This window comes from Kickxella alabastrina (assembly GCF_025024165.1).
Source record: "Kickxella alabastrina strain RSA 675 chromosome Unknown BX661scaffold_6, whole genome shotgun sequence".
NCBI classification, from domain to species: domain Eukaryota; kingdom Fungi; phylum Kickxellomycota; class Kickxellomycetes; order Kickxellales; family Kickxellaceae; genus Kickxella; species Kickxella alabastrina.
Window position 1 is genome coordinate 769802 of NW_026251477.1, and position 27721 is coordinate 797522.

Here is a 27721-nt window from a genome sequence, read left to right on the forward strand (position 1 = left end):
AATAAATGATACAACAGACAAATTGTTTTTTATTTGCTTGTTAATTGTATGCCGAATGCAACAACTCGACAGACAAGGTTTCTGGAATTGGTTCATGATTTAGTGCGCAATCAGTCAAGTACATAATAATGTTGAATTCGCCAGGCCCCCATTGGCCATTAAGTTGGCGATCGGACAACACCCAGATCCTAGACATCTGCTCATCAGGTAATCTACACAGCCTCACCACAGTGGCCACTTGCTCAGTCGTGAGAAACTTCTTTTGGCCGTATTCCTTATTCAGTCTTGCGAACAAATGCGAGTACCGGATGCGTGCGTCTTGGGGGATAATGTTGATGCTGCTGGCTTGTGTGGCTGTTATGGGTGGTTGCGCGTAGGCAGAGACGGGCACAGACTGTTTGCGTGAGGCGGGTGGGCGCGGAGGAGGCGGTGCCGGTCGGGTCACACGGGGAGTGCCTTGGACATGCCGGGCGGCCGTCAGCTGGATGCCAGCGGAGCCCACAGACGGCGCAGGCGACGGCGACAATGGCAGTGGCATCGGCATCGGCGGCCGAGAAGAAGGAGGCTCATGTGTACTAGGAGGAATACTTCGAGCAAGAGTTGCATTGAGCAATGCGGGCTGCGGTTTAAATGGTTTCGGGTCAAAGTTATCCTCAAAGCCCATGCGGTTAAGCTGGCTGATGAGCACCTTGGGCGACGGCTGGATGTTCTTCTCAACAGGAATAATGGGGGCGGCAGAGAGCATGGAAGCCTGGCGGTGGATGCTGAAGGGCAACGCTGGGGCATCGTTGGCTGTAGCAGGGCTAATGCTTGGGGTGTGCAATGTGTGTGCATTCAGAGACTGCGTGCTGCTGGAGGAGGTCGAGGGGGATCTGGCGGGCAATGTGGGCGGCAAAGCATCTCTGGCACCAAGTGGACGCGAGGGCTTTGCAGAAATTGATGGTGGTGGTAGTTTGGCTTGGTGTTTGATTCCATGCTGGGCCTCCCACTGCTGTGCAGCCTCGCGCTCGCGCTCATGCCTGGATTCAGGGCTGCTCCGGTCAACTGCAAGGGGCTTGATTGGCAGCGCAGGTGCCATATTCGGATACTGCACGCTGGTGGATGAAGATCTCGGTGTCATTTTTGGTTTGGGCGCAGTCACTGGCGGAGGCACCTTTTTAGCAGAAATAAGTTTCAGTGATGCTGGTTTGGCGGGCACGACAGGCACTGTGGGAACAGTGATGAATTGCTCTAAGCGGAGGGTAGATGACAGCAGTCCGGCTTGCTGGAGTTTTCTGAGAAAAACAAGGTCGTCGCCTGTTTCGGGGTACAGTTCAGTGTAGACCACAGGGAAGAGACCGCGGTCGGACGTGCGGTCCACTGTGGCGACCAGCCAGCCATCCTCCGCAGAATCTGTGACGTATGAGAGTGCGTCTGTGGCGTTAAAGGTTATCTCGCCAGGGTTTTCGGCTATGCAGGCGTAAATTGCGGTAGCGCGCATTTCGAGTAATAAAAATAAAAGTAGTGAGATAAAATCGAAAAAGGAAAATATTGAAGAGCAAAAAAAGAGAACAAGGGAAATAAAATATGTATTTTTATTTAAAGTTTGTGTTTTCATTGCGGAAAAACTAAGGAAGCGAAATCAAAGCCAGCAGGAAATTTTCTTTGCGGGTTGTATGCGTGTGAGTTGGCCTTTTTTACCGTGAATATATGCGTGCGTGCGAATAAGCGTGGAAAAAAAAGAAAAAGAGGAGATTGAATTCTATTATTATTTTTGGCCGGGGATGATCATGGATGACGATTGTGTGTAAACTGCTGAAGAAAAGAGTGAGACAACAGATATCCAACAAAAAATCCAAGAGTACTTCGCTGCTAAATGCCCAAAAGTATCTCACGTGTGTGCTATCTTTTTCCTACCTCTGGCGAAAGGCGTTAACGCACACTACCTTTGATGAGGTGTAAAGGTGAGCGCATAAGCACAGTCTTGTAAGTTGCCTACCCCACGCAGGTTGGGGATTCGTAACAGTGCAGCTTGAGGCGCATCAGGCGTTTGCGTATTTCTGTTCTCCTCAGCTGCTAAAATTCCATATTTGTATTATTAATTCTCTTTATTCGAATTTTATGCACCTTCCATTTGAATCTGACTTGAATTCGCACAAGTAAGGATTCTATTTTGTTGCTGTTGAATGGACCAGACTTACCCGGCAGCACTGTCCCACTTTGCAGTATTCTGCCCAGAGCTCGGACAAGAGGAGGACACATCGCACGAGCAGCTACTCTTTTACTCTGCAGCCTCACTCCCAGCATTCTACCCGAGCACACCCAATGACTATTTTTCGCGCAGCTCACATCTCCGGCGCAACCGGCGACACTCAGGCGACAACCATAATGCCAGCAGAACACCGCCAGCAGCAGCAGTAGCCACAGCAGTTGCCGGGACGGCCGGCGAACGCGTGGTGTCGCTGGACACAAAGCTGAGAGAGATTGGCCTGGCCACAGCTCTTGTTGCCTTTGCACGTACATTTACTGGGAACCAGTCGCGGTTTCATACGGTGCGGTCGGAGAAGCGGCGCACGGTGGTTTACGAGCCGGAGCAAGGCATCCTTGTGCAACTGTCGGTGGTTTTGCCGCGCAGGGTTGCGGCGTACGGCAAGGAGAAGGGCGCGTTTGCAGTGGAGTTCTTGGATCACGCACTGGATGACAGCGCAATGCGCCAGTGGCTGGCGCAGGAGTGGGCGGCCTTTATCCTGCTCTTTGGCGGCGGAAACCTGGCTGAGCGCGCGCGCACGGAGCGCAGAGCAGTGAGGCGCCAGCTGGACTCGTTTTTTGGCCGCACGCTTGGTGGCTGGGATTGCAGGTGGGAGCGCGAGCTGCATTTGGTTGGCAGCCTTGCGCCGGTGCCCAGGGTGCGGCTGGGCGCCATTAGTCTGGGCGGCTTTGATGAGTTTTGGCGCGACCTGAGCGCGCTCGAGAATATTGCTGGCGTTGTTGTGCTTTGGCGCGCCGAGGACGTTGTATGGGAGAGCATGGGCGGTGATGCGAATGCCCATTGGCTGCGTGCCGTTGTTGCCTGGGCCAGGGCCGTGTATGCTCCGGCGTTTGTCGAGGTGAAGCGGGCGCAAGCTGTTGAAGTGAAGCGGGTGCCGGCTGCTGAGCCAAAGAGGGTGTTGGCTGTTGAGCCGAAGAAGGCTCAGGCAGCAGCGGCGGCAGCCGGGTCGACTGGCAGCTGGCTCTGGGGATGGGCTGGCGGCGGCAATGGCAATGGCAATGGCAGTGGCAATGTTAATAGCGGCGTAGAGAGTGCATCAGGGGACAGCAGCGGCACCGAGAGCTCTGCCGGCTCTGCCATTGTGCCTCGCGGCGGCATTGCGCAGGCGCTCTCCCGCGCAGTCGATGCTCTGGTCGAGCCACGCCCGCCGACACCACCCGAAACCGACCCAGCGCTTGAATCCACCAGTCCGCACCAAATGGCCGAGCAATACACGATCAGCGCGGCGGACCTAGAGGCACTGGAGAGCACCGAAGCGGCGCCCGCTCCTGCTGCTGTCGAGCCAGATGCCCAGTCGCTGCGGTCTGTTGGGTCGCGTGTTTCCGTGCGTACCACGGCAACTGTGGCGGCGCCGGCGGTAATGATGGCTCGCAGCATCAACGTGACTGCGTCGAGGGCGAGAGCCAATACGACACAGAGCAGCGCAATGGGGGTGCTGATGTCCAGCTGGCAGCAGCATCAGCCCAGCAGGGCGGCGACGCCGAGGCATGTGCGGGCACCGTCGGCTATGTCCAACTACAGCACGGCAACAGCAGAGTCGACACAAGTGCTGCGTGAGGACACGCGCGTATCGGCTAGATCCTGGTGGCCGCAATGGACATGGGGTAGCAGCAACAGTGGCAGCAGCACTGCCACCATACCCGCTGTGCCTCCCGTGCCCAGGCTACCCCAAGTGCTGGAAACAGCATGTGCCTCTGGCGTGGACCCCACAACCACATTCCTGTACACCGGTGAGCACGCATTTCCAGGCATGCCCGCAGGAGACTCTTCTGCCGCCGCCCGGCAGCCCTCAGACTCTACAGACTCGGCGGGCTCGGCGGAATCGTCCGCTGCGACGCGCAGCCGGCTCGGCTTGGCAATGGAGGACGACATGCCGCCGGCGTACGAGCACGGCGTCGGTGTTGACAGTGCGCGCGGAATCACACTGGCGCCGCGCGCGCTCACCGGCATGCTCTACGACTCACGGCTCCTACGCCTTCTCTACACCACTACCGCAGTCAGTGCCAGTGCCAGTGCTGCTACCGCCGCTGGCTCCAGTATGCCTGAGCACCCGCTTTATATGCCCCACCAGGGCAGTGGCCCATGCAAGCTTTTTGTGTACAAGTATGGCGACATGCTTTTTCTCGTGCTTGGCCGACCCAGCACGGATACCGCTGGCAATGCTGATGACAATGGCGGGCAGGTGGCGCCGGATTGCGCGCATGGGGGTGGCCGGCGAGAGCAGCAGCAGCGGAGGAGGAAGAGCGCTGGGCGTCGCAAGGCGCGGAAGAGCCAGTTGGCAAAGGAGGCGCTTTCTGCCATTGAGGCAGAGCGTATCGAGGGATGCATTTTGCGGTACGCCGAGAGTCTGCATGCGACTACGGTGCGTGATCTCGGGGAGCCGTCAAAGCTGCATAACTTGCCGCCCTTTGTGTACGTGGAAGACCATACGCTGGTGCAGGCCAATTGGCTTGCAAATGTGCCTGTCAATCAGTCGTTTAATGGCTACGCTGCCGGGTCGCTTGGCGTAGCAGCATCTACTGCCGGTGTTTCTTCGGAGACGTCTTCGGATGTGAGGGTGACCTTGGGCTTGGTTAATGGCGAGCTGACACGGTCGTGTGATGAGATTTGCGTGAGAATGCAGAACAAGGGGTGGGTTTCTGGAATGTCAAATAAATCTGATGGTGACAGTGTTTGCTTCTGTGTAGTGGATCAGCCCAAGGCTACGTTGGCTGACGCAAGAACCTTTTTGCACAGGGTTATGAACCAGGCCAAGCTTTCTCTGCAATAATAAAAATATATATTTGTTGTAATATTATAATCTAAATAAAAAGTATCTAGCCAAACTAAATTAATATTATATTATATTACGTATTTGCCTTTAGTCATATTCTTGGCTGAGTGGCCGAGGCGGTTGAGGGTAATCGTGCTCCAGGATTCCGGGCGTATCGTTGTGTGGCATGGCTAAATTGTCTTGTTGTTGTTTTACAGAAGGTAAAAAAGCTGTGTTTGGGTAAAAGGTGTAGGGTTGTTTAAAAATGTATTGTGTTCTGCTGTCTATATATGGTAATATATAAAACAAAACAGCATAAAAAACTAGACGACAATTTGTCTATTTATACGTATTCCTTATCTCAACATTCGCTCTATCGCTATCATGGTGTTGGTACATGCTTGTGCATAGTTTACATGTGTATGTGTGTGTTTTTTTAATTTACGTCATGGAGTGAATACACAAAAATAAAATATCTATATGCCCTTACCACATCATTTGAATTTCAATTACACAATTACTCTATTCAAAATACATAATCACTTTTACTCATAAAAATATTTTTATTAGATGAGAATATAAACAATTGTTATTCATTCTCACTCACATGTACTCAACTTGCTTTAATTGTTCACTATTCACATGGATTCACTTTATTTATCTCAATAAAATAAGAGTTTGACATAAAGTACAATAAGAAAGGTAAAGTTCACTAGAATGAATAAGTATGCTCTTCATATTTCTACTTTTTTTGAATAATAACTCGATTGTTTTGTGTATTCAGGGGTTATCAGATGATTTTCAGGACAGTGACCAAACATGTGCCTGTATTTTCAATTTTTTGCATATATAAATGCATAATCTATGTCACGCTTCCACTGTCGTACGACAATATAATAGATGGATATCTACATTGTGTAATCCACTAATTAAAGTTTCAGCCTTTAAAATTAACCCATGGAAAAATAAAAAAATTAAGTCACTTGCGTCTACAGCAAGTCGCTATCCCTATTAATGCGCGCAATTTTTTTGCACATGGATGAGATGGAGGAAGCAAAAAAAATAAGTATGCGAAGAATAATATGATTAATTGAAAAATTGGGGTTTCTTTTTAATAGCAAAGTCGGTGTCCAAAAATTTGGGTAATGTCAATTTAAATGCGAACTTCCTCTTGTATACAAAGCCTTTTTTTATAAATTGATGGAGATAAAAATGACGCCATTGCTTAGTTTTTTATGCTGCCATTTTCCTGTTTTTTTATGAATTATTCATAGTTTGCTTTTATATAAATATGAAAAGGAATAGACGTGGCCAAATATACATCCTTTAGTTCATTAGTTTTTTTTAAAAAATATATATATATTGGCAACTTTTATAACAACGTTACAGACCGTATTATTTATACTTATACCTACATCAACAATAAAAATTGAATATTGTTTTGGAGCGAATTAAATAAAAAAATTGGAAAACACCGAACGCGTGCCATGTCGTGCTCTATAAAAATGTGGGTCTAAATTAATATATTCAAGTCTCAAAAATTACTTAAGGAATTGGGAAAGGGGGGCAGCGCTGTAAACAGCATGGTGTTCCTTGATGTTAGCCAGCAATAACAGAAATGTGTATAGTGACCATGAGGGCGATCTTGATTCTTGAAAGGGGGAGATAGTGGCTTGAATTGTGTGTTGGGCACCACATACCAAACAACACCCCTTTATGCCTACATCAACAGAAGGTGCTTCTTTATTTATTATTGTTAAAGGCCAATGGGAAGGTTATGAGTTTGGAATTAAAGTAAACGGGCTTACAAATATTGGGGAGTTGATTGAAATGCTAAAATCAATACGGTCTGCAAAAGATGTTCCAACGATAATACAAAATAATTTAAACTATTATACAAAGGGAGAACTAAGCAGGCTTAATAATGAAAACAAGTCATTATTAGAGATATTGATTCAACAAGAGCGTCTATTAAAAGAGTGGCGGAATATACAAAAGCATTGGGACTTGGGAATACGTCGGCGCCTGAAAATAAAGCGCGACGTGCAAATTCGGCTCCATCTTTAAATTGAGTTGTCTCATTTAACATTTAACAGTATAGTGAACAAAAACATCCTTCTCCTGTTGTATTGTTTTTCTGCAAAATTTGGGAATCAATTACTGTCTAGCACTGTAATATTCAGATGTGCGCGTGAATATTGCAAGCCATTGTCCTTTTGGTTTAAATATCTGCATACACCTTTTTATGATTTCTGCCGCATCAGCTCCTCAGCTCACAATATCCGATGGTGCCACCCGACCTTCCTATTGAACTTTGCCAGCTTCCAACCAGGTGTCTTTACGCCCACTTGCCGCTGCCTACTATTTCTATCCTTTTTAATGTTCACCATTACTATATAATAAACATTGTTGTGTTTAAGCTTGCGTTGAAGTGTGCCTGCTATATTTCGCTGACGCTCGTTGAAAACTTTTAAAATTCATTAGTTTGCACATACACGTGCGCATAATTTATGCCAGCAAATCTCGGTCAGATAAATTTTTGTTCAGATTACACGATCTAATCAACCATCTTATCTTTTCGTTTCCTCAGACTATCGACCCAATGGGCAGCTTTTTGCCCCCACCCCAGATCATCTTTTTTTCCACTTTGTGAATAAAAAAAGCATGCTATTGTACTTGAGAGCGGTAGACTCTTCTAACCCTGCTTACTGGGTGTGTGGTTTCAGAAACCAACCAACAAGGCCTTGTAGATTTGGCTATCTTTTGTTGATACCGAAAAACATTCCTTACAGTTTTCTTTCTTTTTTTTCGTTTTATTCAACTTGTTTTCTACTTTACATACTTTCAATCGCGCGACAGTCAATCAAAGATTTCTCTTATTCTTTTTTCCTCTTCTTGTTGTTCCAATTTTTTTTGCACCTCTCTTTTTACGAGTCAATTACGGTACAGCCACAACGATAAGCAAGAGTTTGGAGACATTCTTTCACCAGCGGATCCACCATTAAAAGTTTGCCAATTAGCAATTAAAAACGGGTCTAGATAAACAACAGGTAGGCTAAACAAAATACTGAGCAAACCATTTGTCGCAAATTTGAATGCTGCAAATTCGAGAGATAAACCCAGCCATTCAACTTGAATTAGGGTATTAAAATTTACGAGGAATCATGACCCGTGCACTAAACTTACACAGTTCAACTTGCATGCTATCCTATAGAACCACAATGTTTCAGTCAAAGGTTGCAGCCAAAATTGTCGCACCCATTGCTTCCCGCGCATACGCGTCGGTCGCCAGCGCACCTGTAGTCAGCACGGCCAACGGCATCAAGGTCGCAGCGGTGTCTGGGAACTCCGACTCGGCTCTGGCTTCGGTGTCTCTGGTAATCAACGCAGGCTCGCGGTTCGAGACGTCCGAGTCGGCGGGCGCAGCCCACTACCTGAAGGCATTCGGATTCCGCAACACGCAGACTCGCACATCATTCCGCACCGTGCGCGAGGCCGAGCTCAACGGCGCCACGCTGACAGCCGAGACCACGCGCGAGAACATCACGTACACCGTGCAGTGCTTCAAGGAGGCTGTGCCTTACTTTGTTGAGGTTCTGGGCGATATTGCTGCGGCGACAAAGTTTGCCGAGCATGAGTTCAAGGATGTCGCGCAGCTTGTTAGCTTTGAGTCGCTGAGCGCTCGCTCCGACCCAATGTCGCGTGCTCTCGATGGCGTTCACCAGGCGGCGTTCCGCAGCGGTCTGGGTAACTCGCTCTACGCCCTTGAGTCGTCGCCCGTTAGCTCGGGTGATGCCGTGCGTCAGTATGCTCAGTCCGCCCTGGCCCCTGGCCGCATTGCCATTGTTGCCACTGGCGTCGATGCCCAGGAGCTGGCCAACCTTGTCTCTTCGTCGCGTCTCTCGTCGCTGGTCACTCCCGCGTCGGCGCTCTCGAGCCCAGCTGCCAGCTTCACCGGTGGTGTGCAGCAGATCTACGACTCGGCCTCCCCCGTCTCGCACTATGCCCTGGCCTTCGCCAGCGAGCCCGCCTCGGCACAGTCGCTGGCTGCGCTCCTGGGTGCCCAGAGCCGCATCAAGTGGACCAGCGGTGTCCTGCCCCTGGCCAAGCTTGCCGCCACCGATGGTTTTGGCATTGCTCCCTTCTCGTTTGCTTACTCTGACGCCGGTCTTGTCGGTGTCGTTGTCTCTGCGCCCAACACGCGTATCAAGGCTGCCGTTGAAAAGGTCGCTGCTACGATCCAGCGCGAGATCGTCTCTGCCAGCGGCGAGGCCATCCAGCGTGCTGCCGCTGCCGCGCGCGTGGATGTTGCTGAGTCATTGGCCACGCAGCAGGGTCAGATCCGTGCCCTCAGCAACATTGCCCTGGGCCAGACCGCTGCCACCCTTGAGTCTGTTGATGATGCCGCCACTAAGCTGTCCAGCGCTGCCGCTCGGGTGTTCAAGTCCAAGCCTGTTGCCGTGTCCATCGGTCTGTCGCAGAACACTCCCTACGTCGATACCCTTGGCTTTTAGATATTAAATAAGAGCTGCTAGCTTTTGGCCACCCTTATCCTCACACCCCTTTACTCCACCGTGTTGTTCTTGTTTTTTCTTTTATTCTTTTTTCTAACCCTTTCTTTTTTAAACTCTTTAACTACACAATGAAAACATGGGCGTGAGCTCATCTTTTTTATATATATGCGATCTGTTGATATGCAGATATAAAGTTGCAAATGCACTTTGCTCATTTATATATACATATATACATATATATGTATATTTGCATAGCAGCTTTATCTCGACTTTATCAAAATAATAATTTGTGTGGCGTTCTCAGCCATGCGTTAACACGTGGAAAATCTGTGCGGCATCCTCTTGTGATCCGCTATAACCAATTAAATCGACTAGACCTTGTGATTAAGACACTATGCAGCCAAAAATAAGCATGCCTTTTCATTATTTTTGCATCTTTGATGTTGATGTGCATCATGGGTATTTTGTTTTTTTGGGGGGTTGGGGGTTGCAGAAATGCGAGCATAGCGGTATGGCCTTACATTCTCAATAATGATTTTACTGCTTTAGGTGTTTTTTTGGCGAAGCACGCAGCCCAACTTGCCAGTGTTGATGTATTTAGAAGAATAAAATATCAAGACCTTTTTAGCTGCTCACAAATGTAAGAAGAAAAAATGATAGTAAATAAATATTTTTTCTTCTTTTTCTTTTTCTTCAATAAATAAAGTGTAAGAAATAAATTCAATACCTAAAAAGGAGGGTTGAACCATTGTTGTTGACAATAGAGATGGGGAGGAATAAAAAAAGTAAATCTGCACACGAGAAAGCTGACAAAATAAAAATAAGGGCAATTCAACATACTGTTTTTTATTTAGGCTGTGTTTCTGAATATACACACGTATATATAATGAACAATGCTTAGTTGAGAAAGAGAGAGAAAGGCATTTGTAATAATGCAGACACAAGCCACACAAAAAAGATGATGGAAAAGATAGAGCGAAAAGAAAAAAGTGAATGCAAGAAAAACAAAAAGCAACAATAATAATAATAAAATCATGAGCGCTAAAATATTCCTTTTTCCATTTTTTCCTTTCACCTTTTTTTCATCGTGAGTTGTTTCGCGCAGTTGCTTTCTTTTCCATATTTTCCAGGTTAATAATTTATATTCCATATACGCATTTTTTTTATATATCTGTTATTCTTTTTTCTTTTATTAATATTCACATTTTTTGCGCTTCTTTATTTCAATAAAAACACAGTCATGGCCGTGGCCACAGTATTATTCCGCCGCCTGCGGAGTTTCTTGGATCTTATTCAGTCACCAGCATTTTTCAAAGAGCTTATGCGGACACTGCTGGCCTGGGGAGTACTTTTTATCGTTGGTATATGGATGGTCATCTGCCAGCAGTGGTCTGATATGCGGTGGGTGCGGCGAATCCAGCAAATCCAGCAGCAGCAGTCCGAATACTCACCACTCGCAGGCAGCACCAGCAGCAGCAGCGCTAGTGATTCTGCTGCCACTCCGAGTCCGCCGTGGCCAGCCCATCTGATGATCCAAGACCAGTTTCTCGAAATGCTGCCGCTGCTGAAGCAGGCGTGGATATCAGACAAACTCGTTGGGTCCTCGGTCATCATTTGCATTATCGGATGCTCGGTGCTGGCCACTGGGTGGAGACAGCGTCTGACGCTTATTCGCCGCATAGCATGGATGGTGGCCATTCTGTATTTCATCCGCTCCATCACAATATCCGTCACAACGCTGCCCCCGTCCATAAATACATGTGAGATCACAGTGCCACAGAGTATGTGGCAGGTTATCAAGGCCACGCCTGATATTCTCGCTGGGAATATCGGCCAGTGCACGGACAAGATATTTTCTGGACACACTGCGATTCTTGTCATTTCAACACTCTTTTGGCTGAGATATGCCACCCACTGGGCGTTTATCGCATATAGTGTGGTGCACACATTTATTGGTATCATGAGTGTTCTGACAACCAGGTATCACTATACGGTCGATGTGGTTTTGGGTTTTTTGCTTACATATTTTGTCCACCACGTGTACTATACTGCGCTCGACCAGGCCATCAGACAGCGTGATATGGTTCGTGGACAGGCATTGGCCTGGGCAAAATTCCGCCCGTCACAGCACAGGGCCGAGGACGCCGACGAGGGCGTTGATACTGGTGGGGGGCTCGATTGCCACGACAACTACAAAATGACCGTGTTTGTGCGCAACGCCAGTGCCAACGCAACTCAGGACGCCGAGAACGCCTCATGGCGGGACTACGACAGTGCTGTCGGAATAGATATCAGCGGCAGAAACACGCCAATGGCCCAGCACAACACGCAAAGAAACGGGCTGTGCCAAACAGTCGATATCATCGATGAGTCGTTGTTTGTCGTGCGGAAGCGTGAGACATCCTCGGCTACGGCACTTTCGGAGGCAGGTGAAACTTCCTCGGCAATTGACCACATGGTAGCGCGCACTCCGGTTTCGCAGCATTCTTCGTCCCCGCGTTGCTGCGCCAGCAACCAGGGAAGTAGTACGGCTATTTCCCCACAACATGAGATTTTTATTGCCGACTCGGCGTATGATGTTAATCAGGCGAGCAGCGGTGGACAGCGGGGGTCGGATGACCGTGCGTTGTTTTTGCCTCGTGGTAACCATGACCACACGGATGATGGCTTGTACCGGATGCCAATGCTCCAGCAGATGCAGGCTAATAGCACCTCTCCGCATAGACTGGATGTCATGGGCATCAACCGCTCGTTTGGCTCTGTGTTGCCTGCCGTAGTTGCCTGGATGGATGGCCTTGATATTCGGTACAACACGTCGGCATAAACTCTTTTTTTCTTAACTCGGTGTACTTGTGCTATTTATAATAATATCAACTGCTGAAGTATCAGTTTTCATTACAATAAAACTGCCAGTTATTCAAAAGCGGACAGTTTGCATGAAATATATTCGAAAAATAAATAATTAAATTTCGGTATACATGATGATTTTCCAGCTGTGAAAATACTAGCTTTCTATATTAAGTTTGGGTTTTTATAAATGTAAGACAAATGTTTATTGTGCTTCTATCACTTAAATTTTACTTCAACCTATTTTAGCAAGAGAGCAATCAGAGTGAATATTTATTGGTTGATGGTGATCAACTGATTAGCCAGCCTTGGCTATTCCTGCCAAACACACAATCATCAATAAGTTACATAATGACCAAACAAAGTAATATGTTCTTTACCTTTTTCCAGTGCATAGCACTTATATATTCAATACACTTTTATACATAGTATTTTATTTCTACACGTTCACAGAACGTCTCTCCCAGAATTCAATACTATCAGCAGTTTATAATCACACAACAGCAAAAGCAAAAGCAAAACAAATTGAGTGTTGGATTCCCGAAGCTGTCTGAACTGGGAATCACATTTGCCACGATTAATAAACTTCAACATGTAATGCGCTTTGATGCTGATCAATTGTTTTGTGTCGAAAAAATGAGTATCAAGCTGGTTGGAGTCAATATAGTTTCAATCAAGGACAGTATAAACAACGGTGAATTCATTCAAGCAATGTCTATGTTTGTTGATGAAATTGTTGAAAAATTCCCAATATCAGCAATTTAGAGCTGAGGCATTGTAATGGCTACAATGAGTATCCAAAGCGCCTTAGCATCGCCATTTCTAACCGCTACGTCCATCAACTCAGCTCATACAAGTGGGGCATTCCTTTTACGTTGACTGCTAAATAATTTTCATCTGCTCTCAAACACTTGGAAGTCTTTTTTGAAAGCACATCAATTAACCCATTTCTCAAAGTGTATGCAGCAAGCATTAAAACCACAAAAATAGAGGGGGATTTAAAACTAATTTCTTGGAATAGTTTTGCAGGCAAAAAAAGTGAAGATGGAAATGTTGAGAACCCCTCAGGGGGCGCGACCCAGGTCAGCGGCCCAGGCTGAGACCCCTTTGCACACATAGATGTATTGGACAGGTCTAGGACATCATCCGATGTCCTGATCCAATCATACTGATTGTGAAGGCATGCGGTGTTCATGATTGAACCTGTTTTTTCCAGAGAATTATATCAGTAGAAATTGATGCAATATCAAGGTGCATTAAAAATAGCATTTGTTTTGCTATTGTCGTTTGTTTCAATGTTTGTTTACATATGTGCTGTATAGGAATGCTGCGCACCTATCATAATTTAGTTTTGATATATACTAAGGTGTTCTCACCATGAGGACAAGAACACCTTAGTTTTCTAATATATATTAAATATTTTATCCCCTTATTAGCAATATTCTTTGTGATTGCTCAGTTCTATTATTGGTCTGTCCTTTTGGCCATACCCACAACAAAAGAAATGCTGATTTGAAAATATATAATATTTTTATAGAACATCTTTTTTATTGAGTCTGGTATTGGATTGGTTTTAATAGATACATTGAAAGTGAAAAATAAGGGGCATTTGGATTGTAAATGGTAATCCGGCGTAATCTTGATCGTGGGAGTTACTTTGGCAGGATAAGGGCTGGGACCAGTAAATAAACAAAAACCACAAGGCTGGTTCACCTATTTTTTGTTTTACCCATGCTCTTAAGGGCCTCCAAAATAGTGTTTATTAATTTTCGCCCTTAGACACAGCTCCATTTAACTTTTGTTTTTACAGAATTCCTAATTATTATAATTCAATTTTTTTATTTCAAAGAGAATGAATACAATTGCGCCCTACGGTAGTTGGGAAAGCCCACTCTCGGCCAAAGCCCTGGCATCCTCTAATACTTCCACGAGCAGTACCCGCATAGACCAAGGCAATCCCTCACGCGTGTACTGGCTGGAAACGCGCCCGACGCAAAACGGCCGGCACACTCTGCTAAGCAAACTCGTCGACGACTACTCTGACGCCACGATGATTGAGCATTTATCAGGAGAAGAGTGGAACGTGCGGTCATCCGTGCATGAGTACGGCGGAGGCGCATATGGGGTGCACCAGGGTGTGGTTGTGTTTACCAATTGGAAAGACCAGGGGGTTTATGTTTTAGACACGGTCGAGGCAAAGGTGCCTAGACTGGTGTGTGGTAGTGATGGCCGGAGGTACGCAAATTTTGTGTTTTTCGGTGCGTTTGTTGTGTGCGTGTGCGAGGATCATCGCGGTGAGGGCGAGGCAGTCAATACTCTGGTGGCAGTGAGGCTGAGCGACGGCGTGGTTACGCAGCTGTTTGCTGGGACGGACTTTGTGTCGTCGCCGGTGCTCAGCGCGGACAATACTGAGATTGCGTTTTGCACGTGGCAACATCCCGACATGAACTGGGATGCGACAAAGCTGCGGCGCGCGACTATTTCTGCTTCCCACGCTGGGCTGCCGCAGCTGAGCAACCTGTCAGTGGTAGCCGGGGACACCCAGAGGGAGAGCGTGTACCAGCCACGGTTCGACTCCCATGGCCGGCTGCATTTTATCAGCGACCGCGCCAATGGATTTTGGAACCCACACTACGTGGACCAGGACGGCCAAGTGCGGCTGTCGCTGGATGAGCCAACTGAGGCTGAGTTTGCACCGCCCGAGTGGGTGCTGGGCATGTCGACATTCCAGGCTGTTCCAGATGGCCGCGGCATGGTGGTGACGTATTGTCGCCAGGGCCAGGCGCACCTGGGTATTTTGGACGTGGACACGAGGGTGATGGAGGAGCTACCGGTGCCTGGGTGGACGGTGCTGAGCGGATTTCAGATGGGCAGGGCGCGTTCGGGCGAGCCTGTCCTTGTGCTTGTCGCCGGCGGGCCGCTCGAGAGCCCCGCACTGTACACGTACTACATCAATGGATTGCTTCAGCAGCAGCCACAGCGGCTCGTATCCATGGAAGTTAAGGCAGAGGACTTGGACCCGTCGTTTATCTCGGTACCGCGTGAGATCGCATTCCCCACGAGGCTGCCGCCCTTCGACGATGGTTCCGAGGAAACCGTCGCGTACGCATACTACTATGCGCCAACAAACCCAAATTATGTGGCACCCGAGGGCGAGCTGCCGCCGCTCTTGGTCATGCTCCACGGAGGACCGACCTCGGCCACCCACGCAGTGTACCAAAACAAGATTCAGTACTGGACATCGCGTGGATTCGCTGTCGCTGACGTCAACTATGGAGGGTCCACAGGCTACGGCCGCGCATACCGCGAGCGCCTGTACCCGCAGTTCGGCAAAGTGGATGTTCAGGACTGCTGTGCGGCTGCGTTACATTTGGCAGCGCTGGGGTTGGCCGATCGCCGTAGGCTGAGTATCATGGGCGGCAGTGCCGGTGGGTTCACGACTCTGGCATGTTTGGCGTTCCGCCCCGAAGTGTTTGCTGTTGGCGCCAGTCTCTACGGAATTTCAGATTTGGAAGTACTGGCGCAGGAGACGCACAAGTTTGAGGCTCAGTACCCTGTTCATTTGGTCGGCCCATACCCTGAGAATCGCCAGGTTTATCATGAGAGGTCGCCCTTGTTTTCTGTCGAGCAGTTGGCGTGCCCGGTGGTGTTTTTGCAGGGGTTGGAGGATAAGATTGTGCCGCCGAATCAGGCCACGCTGATGGTTGAGGCGCTTAAGCACAAGGGCGTGAGGGTTGCATTGGTTGAGTTTGAGGGCGAGCAGCATGGATTTAGGAAGGCAGAGAGTATTGTGCGTGCGTTGGAGGCTCAGCTGTACTTTTTTGGCAAGGTGCTGGGTTTTGAGCCGGCAGACTGCATTGAGCCTGTTCCGATTCACAACAGCAATGAGCAGGAACAATTGTGAAAAAGGCAAGGGGGTATATGCTCACATATGAATTAACACGGCGCAAAGTAAATATTACCTTCATCTAGCAAGAAATGAAAATTTAATAAAATATTTATTATTCCGAAGATACTCGAACTGATAATAAAATATAAAAACAAGCGCGGTGGAATACCATTGTCGGACTTGACTTCCAAGCCGTGGAGTTGTATTGAAAAGAAACATGGTCATCGGAATCACCATTGCTGGTGCTTGACTCTTTGCCAGAATTACCTGCAATCACATGTCTATCGCTATCAACCCTCCTCTTGGCTGACGAGCCGGTTAAACTACTGGGCTCTGCGTGGCTCAAGTTGACCGCAAGAAGTGCTGTGGCCGAGCTCGAGTCGGCCGTCTGCAGCGGCTGCGATGCAGTGCCTGTTTTGCGTGGACCCATTGAAAGCTAGTTCCACCTGGGAATCGGCGGGCCAAGTATATAGACAGTATCTGCTTCATCCATTATTGTGAAGGGGCGCAGATTGCATATAACACTATAAAATGGCTGGCCATTAGTAGGGGAGACCCGCAAGATGACCAATGGCACAACGGCGTAATACTCCATCATATAGCAAACCATAGTGCTGTAGCTCTGCCCAATATAGTAGTCTGGCATGGTCAGTAGGTTGAGCTGACTGGGATTGAACGCTTTTATGGAATTGGCCTCGGAAGTGTCAGTCAAATGGCTTAACGTCAGGTGCCGCAGAAAATCCACCGTACGTAGTTTAGATCGCCTCTGGCACAGCAGTGTGTCCAGCATCCCCGGCACAAAAATACTGCCGTCCAAGAATGCGCGCTTGAGCAGGGGCTCACCTGAAAGCTGCGTGTAGTCAAGGTACCAGATGTTTTCGATATTCAGCAGTTCGGTAGTTATAAAAAATCAGTGCCACAGAGGGATCGTATATTTATGTATGCCAGGATGGCTGCTGTGTCAGCGCTGTCAGTGCCGCCAATACCTATATATGTGCGTGTATTGCATGTGTCCAGCACAATGGCTTTTAGCGTACTCCCGATATGTGCTCGCTTCAGGGCTTCCAGTGCTAGAGCCGTGCCGTGCACATGATAGACTTGCGTGAATTGTTGAATTACAAGCTTGCGCTGATTGACTGGTTCGCCTAGCGACAGTATGACGATGCCGAGACTTTTGTTTGCAAAAGAACTTTTCAGCGCTTGCACCAGTAGCTCAATGTTGCGCGGAAATGAGTTGCTGGTATCACAAATGACAATGTGACCGTGCATGTCCTGCGGTACCAAGTTAATTTGTCGCCCTCCAAACTCAAACTGGTGCGATTGCGTTGTAGCAGGGGTGTTGTCAGTAAATGCAGCTTGCAGAGACGGGCTGTTGTGGACAGAAGTCTCGCTGGTACTGCGTTCGGAAAAACTACTCGGGTTCGGCATGGGTGACAGCGGATTGGCTCCAAAGGTTAACCCATCCACGTCGGTGTACTGCATGGCTCTCGGCACAATTTTGGTTCTGAGAGCCTTGCGATCACCATCGTTCATATCTTTGAACGTATAATCGTCTTCGGTCGATATATAAAAAAGAATGTTGTTCTCTTGCAACATGTAGTTTCTCGGTGCTAACAAAGTCTGGTAGTATCTGGGCTTGAAATCAGAAGATATGTTGTGCCCTGTGTGGCTGGGCAGAGAGTGCGATTAGAAGAACGAGCCGACGCCTAAAATCAGAATGCCAACATAGTAGTAATTGTATATCGCGACCTCGAAAAAAGGGTTTCCAATGTCACTTTTGCTACAGGCAATTGTATGTATATCCTGGCGGAATCCGTGGATGTAGCCTTCAACCCAGCTGTCTTCTACACAATGCTTTCCAGACAAATATACATTTGGTTAGTTTTGCAGGTATTAAATTTGGAGGGTTTTTAACACTTTCAATATTCATATTGGGCATCTTACCTGCTGATTTGGCAATGTTTTCTTCCAAGGCCCCCGAAAGGTCCCAATCCGCATGCTTGGACACTGACGTTGACAGCATATATGCCAGAGCGGCAAACCCGGGCGTAGCACAGTTTTGCGCCATTATCCCCATGCGCATCTCGTCGACGCACATTACACGGGTAGTCTGCGGGTACGCTAAATGAGATATGCTGCCTGGTAAAAGGGTCTGTGCAAACACCTTAATCTTGGGCGACAAGTTTTTCCGCCGCTTATCTGTCTGATGCGCTTGATTGCTGGATACTCCAAAAACGCTCACAGCCATCATAGTCATTCTAGTACCGACGTCTTCTTCAACGCCAGATCCAGGGCTGTGCTTGTCCGCCAAAATGTAGGCGCACTTGGCCACATCAACTCGCACCTTTTTGAGCGCACTGAAGTCAGTAGAGTGGCTATAATTGTAACAAGAGACAATTATGTTTAATAATTAGGCTAACAAGCAATGTAGGCAAATCATGGTTGAATATATTACATTTTTTGTATTAAATTTGTACTTACCCTTTGACATAAAACACATGTTTAACAAACTCTGACTCCTGCAGCATTGCCTTCATCTCCATGGACGGCTCGTCGCTGTGCAAAATGGCAATTGTCGAGGCAAAAGTAATAGAATCTGATCTGGCAATATATTCTTGCAGAAACTTTTGAACGAGCTCGAGCTCAATATGCCCGCACACCACAGTGTGTCGCAAATACTTTGGAAGCGCTATAGACCTGTCGTATGATGATTTCTTGAGTCCCAAGTTAGCCAGTTTGGTTGCTCGCGACAGCAAGAAAAAAAGCAATCAGGGCGATAATAGAAATGTAAGGTATAATCGAAAAGACGTTGAGTGGGATAAAACCACCTGGATTCAACGAATCGATGTCTTCTAGCTTGCGAACTACACATAAAAAAGAATATAAAAATATAGTTTATCAAACAATTTTTGTTCAGCAAAGTTGTCAAATGTTGTGGAGCATTAATTGGTATGATAATATTTCGTATATTGCAATCATTCCCGATTTACTTACTGACAATAAAGTAGATGGCATCGAGGAACGTAAAGCTAGGAGACAGATTTTTTGAGCTGACTGAACCAGTTAAGTCCGGAGTGCATAAGGCTTGCAAAAAAGAGTACACTAATGAGTATGTCTCCCGCAAGGGGCACAACCTCCTTTCTGACCAGGGATAGACGGATGTACTTTCTCGACGCTGCCACAATTGCCAGCAGCTGCTTGAACACGTAAAAAAGCTTAATAAATCAAATTGGATAGAATATAACCTACGCAGTTTTCAATTGTTAATACTTTAGTACTTTAGTATTGAAATAGCCAATTTAAAAATCATAATGTTACATATTTATAGTTTTGTTTTTTATTTACACTTACCATAGTTCCTGCGCTAATGTAGCTGCTGCGCACAAACTCGCTGTCTGTGCTTATTATAAACGCCATTGTCGGACTGACGGATGTAAAGAACGCCATGACATGCTCCAATTTCCAATATGTTCTACTGAGGAACGCATACTTTGCACTGCATTGGCCCAGGAAAATGAGGGCAAGCACAAACTCAATAAGCCTGTTGGACTCTGGGATTCTGGCCAGGGTTTTGTTCTTGTCCAAATACGTAGAGTTCTAATTAAATTGTTGAATAAGTGTTGTTTTAGCTAGGTGTTTGTCATTCAAGCGCAGTGGGACCTATTATAAATTGTTTTTTACTTAGAATAATGAAGATTATGCAAAGAGCAAGATTAAATGCAAAGTCAGCCACGTTACGGATTCAACTGGAAATTGACATGTCGATCTGCTTTTGAAATTTAATTCCAAAATATTTAAATAGGAAGTTAAATTACGAATAAGTATTTGCCCCAAATATGGTGAAAATTGTAAATAAGTTTATTCCAAAATAAATAATATAATATAAAAGTGTTGAAAATAAAAATAGATGTGTTGGTTTGAAAGAATAGCCAAATATTAAAAATAAACCCAAACTGTTTTATTTAAGTTGGGATTTAATTTATATATTGTTACGCAGCCCGAGGATAGGGAGGTAGACACTGAAGGTGAAAATCATGAGACAGATTCCCGCCAGCTTGCTGATGGATCTGATACTAACCAAATTACAGAGGACTAAATCAGACGCTACTGCTGATATCCAGACATACTGTCTGTCTCAAAATAGATGCGCTGAGTGTATGAATGCAGACATACCACTAATGCCATACCAGAGACCTGGGTTACGTTCATAAGGACCAGTTCTCGCAAACGGAGCACACAACTGCCAGTGAGTGCCACAAAGAGATTGAGACACATATAAAATGAGGTTGGCGATAATAGCACTTTAGAAACACTAGTAATAAAAATATTTATAATTGCATACCCATTGTTTTAACACCATTACAGTAGTGCTTTCCACTCTTCCTTTATATAAAAATACCCTTTGGCAGCTGAGGATACATGCAGATACTTGGATTTAAACACATAAATTTGCAGCAAAATGGCCAGAAGGCCATCAACGTCCAACAATAGTGCGAGCACTTTGCTATTTTTTTATAAAAAGAAGTATTATCCAAACAGGCACAAACAATGCAAACACACAGGGTTTTATAATTGAATTGAATTAAATATTATTAATGATTTTGTACAAATCAAAACACATACAAGTATGTCATATGTGTACATTAGGTCGTCTGATTGTGCGTACAATAAAAACCTTTTGTTTTTAAGCGCCAGCCAAAAAGTGCGCACAGTTGGTCTGCTGGCTTCTCAAACTATACTAAAAATATCCTGACGATTGCCGGAATACATATGGAAATTTTTGACAAGCAGTGATGTTATGTAAGGGGGTGGGGAGCACTACTGTAATAGTGTTAAAAATGGGTATGCAATTATAAATATTTTTATTACTAGTGTTTCTAAAGTGCTATTATCGCCAACCTCATTTTATATGTGTCTCAATCTCTTTGTGGCACTCACTGGCAGTTGTGTGCTCCGTTTGCGAGAACTGGTCCTTATGAACGTAACCCAGGTCTCTGGTATGGCATTAGTGGTATGTCTGCATTCATACACTCAGCGCATCTATTTTGAGACAGACAGTATGTCTGGATATCAGCAGTAGCGTCTGATTTAGTCCTCTGTAATTTGGTTAGTATCAGATCCATCAGCAAGCTGGCGGGAATCTGTCTCATGATTTTCACCTTTAGTGTCTACCTTCCTATCCTCGGGCTGCGTAACAGTGATTTATGCAGGTTATTAAAAGCGAATAAAAGAAATTTTATTGCAAATATGTTATATTTATCAATGTATTTTGTACATTGGCGCAGTTGCCAATAAATTAATTTATTGACGCCAAATAAACCATTATTATATGTTGGCAAACGCAAGCTTTATAGAAAAATATATTTTTGTGACACCCCTTGTCTTCCTCTTTAAACACTTATTAATATCGCGTAGAATAGGCAAAAAAGCAGCTACATACAATTTATAATTGTATTGTAAAGCACATATACACGGACAAAGTATAGTTGAGAAATTGATATGCATTCCAATTGTAAATTCAAATGCACATTAAGTTGCATACGGTCAAATGCCACTCACCATTTTAAAAAATTAATTATTCATGTCTTTTTTGTTTTTGATATTTTACTGGCCATTCTCCAAGCTGAACTGATTAGCTCAGGATTTTTAATTTTACCATTTTAATATTTTAATATTTTAATTTAATATTGTTAACGTCAAGTTACAGCCCCAGCTAACAGCGAATTACCCTGTCCTTTATTTTTTATTTGCTGAGCTAACGATAAATACCACAGATAAGCTTAGTAAAACTGTGCACTTGTGAACTGCAGTATCTTTTGGTGTGGCTATTAAAAGTCACGTGTGGCTGAGATTTCAGTGGGTAAGAAAAAAGAACACAATGGCTCAAGTTTTTGTTCTTCTGTGTTTAAGTGGGTGGCGCGATCCACTATTTCAATTTTTTGTTCTTCCAAGATGAACACAAGAAATAACAAACTGATTATGATTGGGTTTGAGAAGCCGAAAAAGAAAAATTACCAAATGTGTCATTAACTTTTCTGCTATATTTGTTCCTCTACCAGATCCATTTTCCTCTTCTTTTTTCTTTATCTTTTTTCTCTCCCAAAAACCAAATACCAACATCAACATCAAGAAAAATAAAATATATTAAGAAAATGGACGATTCCACCTACATCAACGCGTCTCTCCCGGATACTTCCGACCGGATGCTCTTTGCGGTTCCGAAAAAAGGTCGTCTCTATGACCAATGCCTCAGCCTCCTGACGAACATCGGTATTGAGTTCAACCGCAAGCCGCGCCACGACATCGCCCTCGTCTCCAACCTCCCAATCGCGCTAGTGTTCTTGCCGGCAGCGGACATTGCCACATACGTGGCCAAGGGAAACATTGATCTGGGGATCACTGGACTGGACATTATTCGCGAGTCCCAGACGGAAAACGACGTTGCCGAGTTGATGCGCTTGGGGTTCGGCAAGTGCAAATTGCAGGTGCAGGCGCCCGCGGCCATTAAGGAGGTGCGGGATGCGCGGGATCTTGTGGGAAAGCGGATTGTCACGAGCTTTATTAACCTGACCAAGCAGCGGTTTGCTGAGCTGGAGGGCGTCCCGGTGGAGGAGATGACGACGCAGGTGAGGTTTGTGTCGGGCAGTGTCGAGGCTGCGTGTGGGCTTGGGCTGGCGGACGGGATTGTGGATTTGGTGGAGTCCGGCGATACGATGCGCGCCGCTGGGCTGCACGCCGTGGACACGGTCTTGGATACCGAATCGGTGCTGATCACGAACCGCCACCCGAGATTTCCAAAGCTCGCGGATACTATCAGGCAGCGTGTTGCCGGTATCTTGATGGCTAGGAGGTACGTCCTGTGCCAGTACAACATTGCTCGCAGCAGGTTGGAGCTCGCGTGCGCGATTACGCCCGGCAGGCAGGCACCCACTATCACGTCGCTGGAGCAGGAGGGCTGGGTCGCGGTCAGCGTGATGGTTGAGAAGAAGAGCTTGGCCGATACCATGGATCAGTTGAGGGACGCCGGCGCCACGGATATTCTTGTGCTGCAGATCGCCAACGCCAGAGTCTAATCAAGGAATCAGTCCTGCTCTATATTTTGGTTTATAATTTGGTCATATTTAATGGAATTTTAGTGAATTATTTTCTACAAGGATTCTTTTGGATCCGCCCGAGCTGGCTCAGCTGATTCTATTTGTTCTGCTTGTTTTATCTGTTCTTTTTTCTCCGTAGTCTTGGTCGCCGCGCACTTGCGCAGCTTGACCAGAAACGCGGTGTGTCCCAGCGGCGCATGCGTCGGGCGGCACACCACTGCGCGCTCTCCGCCAGGCACCAGCGACCCGCGCACAGCAGCCTCCCTCACGTCCCACTCGCGCCACGCAACCTCAACAACATCCTCGACAAGCAACGGCCACGCGCGGCACTCCCTGACAAGGTCGACGACCTGCGTCATGCTGGGCAAGTAACAGACAGCATATCGGTCTGTTTTCAGCAACGGATGCAGTGCGGGCAGCTGCGTCCAGGGCGTCGGCATGTCCAGGACAATTCCGTCAAACTGGGCACCAGGTGGAATAATCTCGGGGCCAACATCAGCGACATCGCCAGTGTGAAAGCGCACGGCAGGCAGCAGCCGCGCGCGATCAAACTCTGCCACGAGTTTCTCTGCATGCTTGCGCGTCTCTGGGTGCCTCTCCACCGTATGCACTGCGCCGTGAGGGCCGACTGCACGTGCGAGCGCCAGTGTCAGCGCGGCGTTGCCTGTACCGGCCTCCAGCACACGGTCGCCTGTGGTTAAATCAAGCATGGCGGTGATTGCTGCCGAGTCTTTAGGGTAAATCGGCGTGCACTTGCGCGCGCAGTGCAGTGTGTATTCGGCCAATGTCGGCCGGTGCAGCATAAAACTGCCACGAGGGCCTTTGGTGGTTTGCGCGGACACTCGGGCACGCGGGTGCTGGCCGAGGATCAGCGCGTGTGGGAGGATGCCGTGGCGGGTACCGTGGTTTTGCAATGGGGCGAGTGGCCCCAGAAGAGTCAATTTGGTGGTGGGTGCCGTGCAGTCGCGCAGAAGAACCATGTCGCCTGGCTGGAATGCCTCGGGATCGGAGTCCGCCGGTGCTGCTGGTGCTGGGGCCGGGGCTGTTGGTTGCGTTGGGTGCTCGGTCGAGCAGCTCATGCGCTGCATCCTGCCGAACCCCTGCGGTCTGCGCCCGGTCTTCACCGCGTGCCAAGCGAACGAAGCAAACATTGTGAAATATGATATATTGAAAACAAAATGGGAATCGCCAAAAAGAAAAAGAAATAATGGAAAAAACTCAGGCGCTCGCACCTAAAAAATTTGATATCGACTAAATCCTAATCTTTCAGCAGAAAAATCAAGCCAAAAAGCCAATTGAGAATTCACCTCTCCTCGTCTTCGTCCATCCCGTCCAACTCCTCAGTGTCCTCAGCACCAACCTCAGCCTCTTCGCCCGTCATCTCGGCCTCCCTCACGACACTCTCCACGTCCACTCCGGCCTCCGCCGCAGCGCGCTCCAGCGCATCTTTCACGCGACACAGCCGGTCAATATACCCATTAGCTCTTTTGAGCAAATACACCTTACTGACCAGTTTCGGATCCAGCATCCCATCCATTCTCATCTTCAGATCCTCAAACGATGACTTTAGCGAGTCCCGACGCTTCTGCTCTGCCTGCTTATGATTCGTCCGTCTCTTTTCTAGCCCAGTCTTGAACTCTTTGTGGTATGTGAGCCCAAGTGCTTCGGAGTCGCCTGAGAGAATGTTTTGGTAGTTGCTTTTGGTCGCCAGACGTGTGACTACGGACGCCTCGAGGTTGATGATATTGGTTGTGGAGGTTGCTGCCACCGGCAGCCGCTGCTGCTGATTCTGAATATGATACTGTTGTCGTTGTTGTTGTTGCCGTTGTTGTTGTTGCTGTTGTTGTTGGTCAGGGCGTGGCGCGAGCGCGGCTGGTGAGCACAATGGCGTGGATTTCAGCGACGACGGTACCAGCGGTGTGGGCCGTGGGGATAGCAAAAGGGAGGCGCGTGATCGGCGTCGGCTCTGCGCCGTCTGGCCGCGCCTTGCCCGCTGCTGTTGGTGCTGTAGCGGTAGCACACAGTCACCCTGTGAAATCGTCCGGCCGCGTGCCCGCTGCTGCTGCTGCTGTGGCAACATTGCGTCGCCCGACTGTGCAGCCACGGTTGCCGGCCCAATATGCAACGGTGGCGGCAATGGCGGTCGCGCAATCTTGGTCATCGGCGCTGACTGTGTCAGAACACTGCTTGGTGACTGGTGTTGTTGTGGTTCGGTTGGTGTGCGCGGTTGCAATGGCGGCGGTGGACGAGATATCAAGGAGGAGTGTGGGGATGGAGTGGTGCTGATGATCTCGCCGGTGCTGCTATGTGGCAAGTGATGGGCGGACAATGGCAGGTTCATCAGTGATGCTGGTGTGGCCGTTACTGCGCTCACTGCGCTTGACTGCGGTGACTCGGATCCGTCCGCCTGTAGTGGCTGCTGTGGAGATGGCTTCTGTTGTCTCGAAAGCGTCATTTGATGGTCGAAAGAGCTGCGTGGGTTGAAGTGCGGCGATGCGTTGAGCTGGTGCAGTGTGCGGTTAAGCGCCTGCTCGGCATTGACAGCCTCGGAAGATCCCTCGAGGTCACCCAATGGCTGCATCTCCACCGTTGCCGCAGATTTTGCCACCGCTGCTGCTGCAATTGCCGCCTCCAATGACCCGTCAGGCAGCGCGTCCAGCCTAAAATCATCCACATTCTCGATTCTCTGCCCCCCACCTGGGCCCACGCGTGCCCTGCCCGGCTTTGTGGATGCCGATGAGCCACCATTACTAGTGTTGCGGTAGGGGTGGTGGTGTGGTGACATGTTCGCTGCAGTGCGTCGAGGAGTGCTGGGCGCCCGTCCTGTAGTGAGTGCCAAGGGCGAGAATGTGGCAAACGAGGGCGAGCTTTGCTGGCTCAGCAGCTGCTGTTGCTGCTGCTGCTGCCGCCGCATTATGTGCTCGACCGTAATTGATGGCGAAGGTGGTGGCATTGAGGCCAAGCTTGAGTTATACATCTGCATCTGAATATACTGTTGTTGCTGTTGCTGCTGTTGATGTAGTTGATGTTGCTGTTGTTGATGTTGCTGTTGTTGCCGTTGTTGCTGCTGGTACGTTTGATTGTTTTGGTTGATGGGCTGAAACTGGTGTGAAATATGTTGTGAGATTTGGTGCTGTGCCTGGGTCTGGGTTTGAGTAGAGTCTCCAGTAGCAACATTCCCAGCCATATTCCACGAAAACCCATGCTGAGGAAGCAGCGCTGGGGATGTCAGTGGGCTAAACACTGTATGTTGCTGTTGCTGTTGACGTCTCTGCCCGCCATCTGCCATCCCCTGCTGCCCCAGCGCTGTCGGGTGACTAAGAAACCCCTGCGCTGCCATATTTCCAAACGCCGGCGTGCTTGTCGGCGACATAAACGGCGTCAGCAACTCAACCACCTCCGCTGCCTGTTGCTCCGTCATACCCTCCGTCAGCCCCCCCATGCCAATAGTCAGCGGCGACAAGGATGAAATTATTGTGTCTAGACTTTGGTTGACCCCTTGCTGGTACTGGCGATGATGTTGCTGTTGCTGCTGCTGGTTGAGATGGCTGCCTCTTAGGGATGCATTACTGTTAATTGAGGACATACCCTTGCTGTTGCTGTTGCTGTTGCTGTCGCTATCGTTGTGTGTGAATATGTTATGTGGAATGCCCGAATTGTCCTGGCGCGGTACCATTTGCGCTGCCTCTTATTTATTCGAGCGACAAGAATAAAATACTTGGATATCTAAATAAAATTAAGTGTATACAAATGAGACCCTGCTCTTATTAACGCTTAAAGGGTGGGTTTTTTCAAGATAGATAGTGTGTGTGTACGCGCGCGAGAAAAATTATAAAGGATAAAAAAGAAAGAGCTGGTTGCAGTGTTCTTTGCTTGTGTAAATAACAGTTTAAAGAGAGAGAAAGAGCTCACGAGTTCCAGCGAAAACCAAATAAGAAAGAGTGTCTGTGTATGTACAACTGGGGCAATAAAAAATGAGAAAAACCAATGTTCTATAGAAGGGGAAAATGAACTTTAAAGGGAAAATGGATGCAGTCACTTTTTTTAAAAAAAAAAAAAAGGTGTGACATGGAAAGTATCCACTGACCCTTGATTTGATTGACGAGCGGATAATCACCCAGTTTTTGGTGAGGATAAAATAAAATGTAGACAGACACACAAACAAAAATGAATGTATGGAATTTATTTGGAAGAACTGAGCAATAGTATATACAAGCGTGGATAGAGTACAGCTTTCTTGACAGTGGCTTGTTTAAAAGAAAAATATGCAATCTTAAAAGCAGTCCCATTTCTATTATCCTCAAATTTTCAATATTCAGACAACTTCAAGAACCTCTTCCCCCTTTGACATCTGAAAACTTCAGCTGCAAGTAATTT

General features: G+C 47.5%; 10 protein-coding genes across 10 annotated transcripts; 5 read left to right on the forward strand and 5 right to left on the reverse strand.

Annotated features, from left to right (window-relative positions):
• Positions 1–15: 15 nt before the first annotated feature.
• BX661DRAFT_87800 (uncharacterized protein) lies at positions 16–1631 on the reverse strand. The gene has a single exon (XM_051539550.1). It carries the CDS (start codon positions 1595–1597, stop codon positions 41–43), a length of 1557 nt encoding a protein of 518 aa, XP_051393236.1. The 5' UTR covers positions 1598–1631; the 3' UTR covers positions 16–40.
• Positions 1632–2055: 424 nt separating this feature from the next.
• Positions 2056–3246, reverse strand: BX661DRAFT_179898 (uncharacterized protein). Its single transcript, XM_051535350.1, has one exon. It carries the CDS (start codon positions 3027–3029, stop codon positions 2352–2354), a length of 678 nt encoding a protein of 225 aa, XP_051393237.1. The 5' UTR covers positions 3030–3246; the 3' UTR covers positions 2056–2351.
• BX661DRAFT_179899 (uncharacterized protein) lies at positions 3235–5030 on the forward strand. The gene has a single exon (XM_051535351.1). The coding sequence runs from the start codon at positions 3447–3449 to the stop codon at positions 5016–5018; it is 1572 nt and encodes a 523-aa protein (XP_051393238.1). The 5' UTR covers positions 3235–3446; the 3' UTR covers positions 5019–5030.
• Positions 5031–8302: 3272 nt separating this feature from the next.
• BX661DRAFT_137983 (Metalloenzyme, LuxS/M16 peptidase-like protein) lies at positions 8303–9505 on the forward strand (the record flags this gene model as incomplete). Its single annotated transcript, XM_051532707.1, has 1 exon — positions 8303–9505. A coding segment is annotated over one exon (1203 nt), but the record flags the coding sequence as incomplete, so codon positions are not given.
• Positions 9506–10578: 1073 nt separating this feature from the next.
• BX661DRAFT_179901 (uncharacterized protein) lies at positions 10579–12402 on the forward strand. Its single transcript, XM_051535352.1, has one exon. It carries the CDS (start codon positions 10755–10757, stop codon positions 12336–12338), a length of 1584 nt encoding a protein of 527 aa, XP_051393240.1. The 5' UTR covers positions 10579–10754; the 3' UTR covers positions 12339–12402.
• A 1698-nt stretch (positions 12403–14100) lies between these two features.
• BX661DRAFT_179902 (Alpha/Beta hydrolase protein) lies at positions 14101–16380 on the forward strand. The gene has a single exon (XM_051535353.1). The coding sequence runs from the start codon at positions 14214–14216 to the stop codon at positions 16263–16265; it is 2052 nt and encodes a 683-aa protein (XP_051393241.1). The 5' UTR covers positions 14101–14213; the 3' UTR covers positions 16266–16380.
• Positions 16381–17185: 805 nt separating this feature from the next.
• Positions 17186–20596, reverse strand: BX661DRAFT_204398 (uncharacterized protein; the record flags this gene model as incomplete). Its single annotated transcript, XM_051538556.1, has 10 exons — positions 17186–17236; positions 17370–17911; positions 18195–18625; positions 18732–18939; positions 19079–19114; positions 19245–19334; positions 19602–19614; positions 19680–19847; positions 20424–20551; positions 20593–20596. 10 exons carry the CDS (start codon positions 20594–20596, stop codon positions 17186–17188), a joined length of 1671 nt encoding a protein of 556 aa, XP_051393242.1.
• A 1719-nt stretch (positions 20597–22315) lies between these two features.
• BX661DRAFT_179906 (ATP phosphoribosyltransferase) lies at positions 22316–23368 on the forward strand. Its single transcript, XM_051535354.1, has one exon. It carries the CDS (start codon positions 22403–22405, stop codon positions 23321–23323), a length of 921 nt encoding a protein of 306 aa, XP_051393243.1. The 5' UTR covers positions 22316–22402; the 3' UTR covers positions 23324–23368.
• BX661DRAFT_179907 (S-adenosyl-L-methionine-dependent methyltransferase) lies at positions 23369–24523 on the reverse strand. The gene has a single exon (XM_051535355.1). It carries the CDS (start codon positions 24493–24495, stop codon positions 23398–23400), a length of 1098 nt encoding a protein of 365 aa, XP_051393244.1. The 5' UTR covers positions 24496–24523; the 3' UTR covers positions 23369–23397.
• BX661DRAFT_179908 (uncharacterized protein) lies at positions 24524–27357 on the reverse strand. Its single transcript, XM_051535356.1, has one exon. The coding sequence runs from the start codon at positions 27018–27020 to the stop codon at positions 24648–24650; it is 2373 nt and encodes a 790-aa protein (XP_051393245.1). The 5' UTR covers positions 27021–27357; the 3' UTR covers positions 24524–24647.
• Positions 27358–27721: the final 364 nt, after the last annotated feature.

Bases quoted from the DNA above. Each gene is read 5' to 3' on its own strand.
- BX661DRAFT_87800 (XM_051539550.1), bottom strand. From the start codon at position 1,597: ATGAAAACACAAACTTTAAATAAAAATACATATTTTATTTCCCTTGTT.
- BX661DRAFT_179906 (XM_051535354.1), top strand. From the start codon at position 22,403: ATGGACGATTCCACCTACATCAACGCGTCTCTCCCGGATACTTCCGAC.
- BX661DRAFT_179899 (XM_051535351.1), top strand. From the start codon at position 3,447: ATGGCCGAGCAATACACGATCAGCGCGGCGGACCTAGAGGCACTGGAG.
- BX661DRAFT_179902 (XM_051535353.1), top strand. From the start codon at position 14,214: ATGAATACAATTGCGCCCTACGGTAGTTGGGAAAGCCCACTCTCGGCC.
- BX661DRAFT_179901 (XM_051535352.1), top strand. From the start codon at position 10,755: ATGGCCGTGGCCACAGTATTATTCCGCCGCCTGCGGAGTTTCTTGGAT.
- BX661DRAFT_179907 (XM_051535355.1), bottom strand. From the start codon at position 24,495: ATGTTTGCTTCGTTCGCTTGGCACGCGGTGAAGACCGGGCGCAGACCG.
- BX661DRAFT_179908 (XM_051535356.1), bottom strand. From the start codon at position 27,020: ATGGTACCGCGCCAGGACAATTCGGGCATTCCACATAACATATTCACA.
- BX661DRAFT_179898 (XM_051535350.1), bottom strand. From the start codon at position 3,029: ATGGGCATTCGCATCACCGCCCATGCTCTCCCATACAACGTCCTCGGC.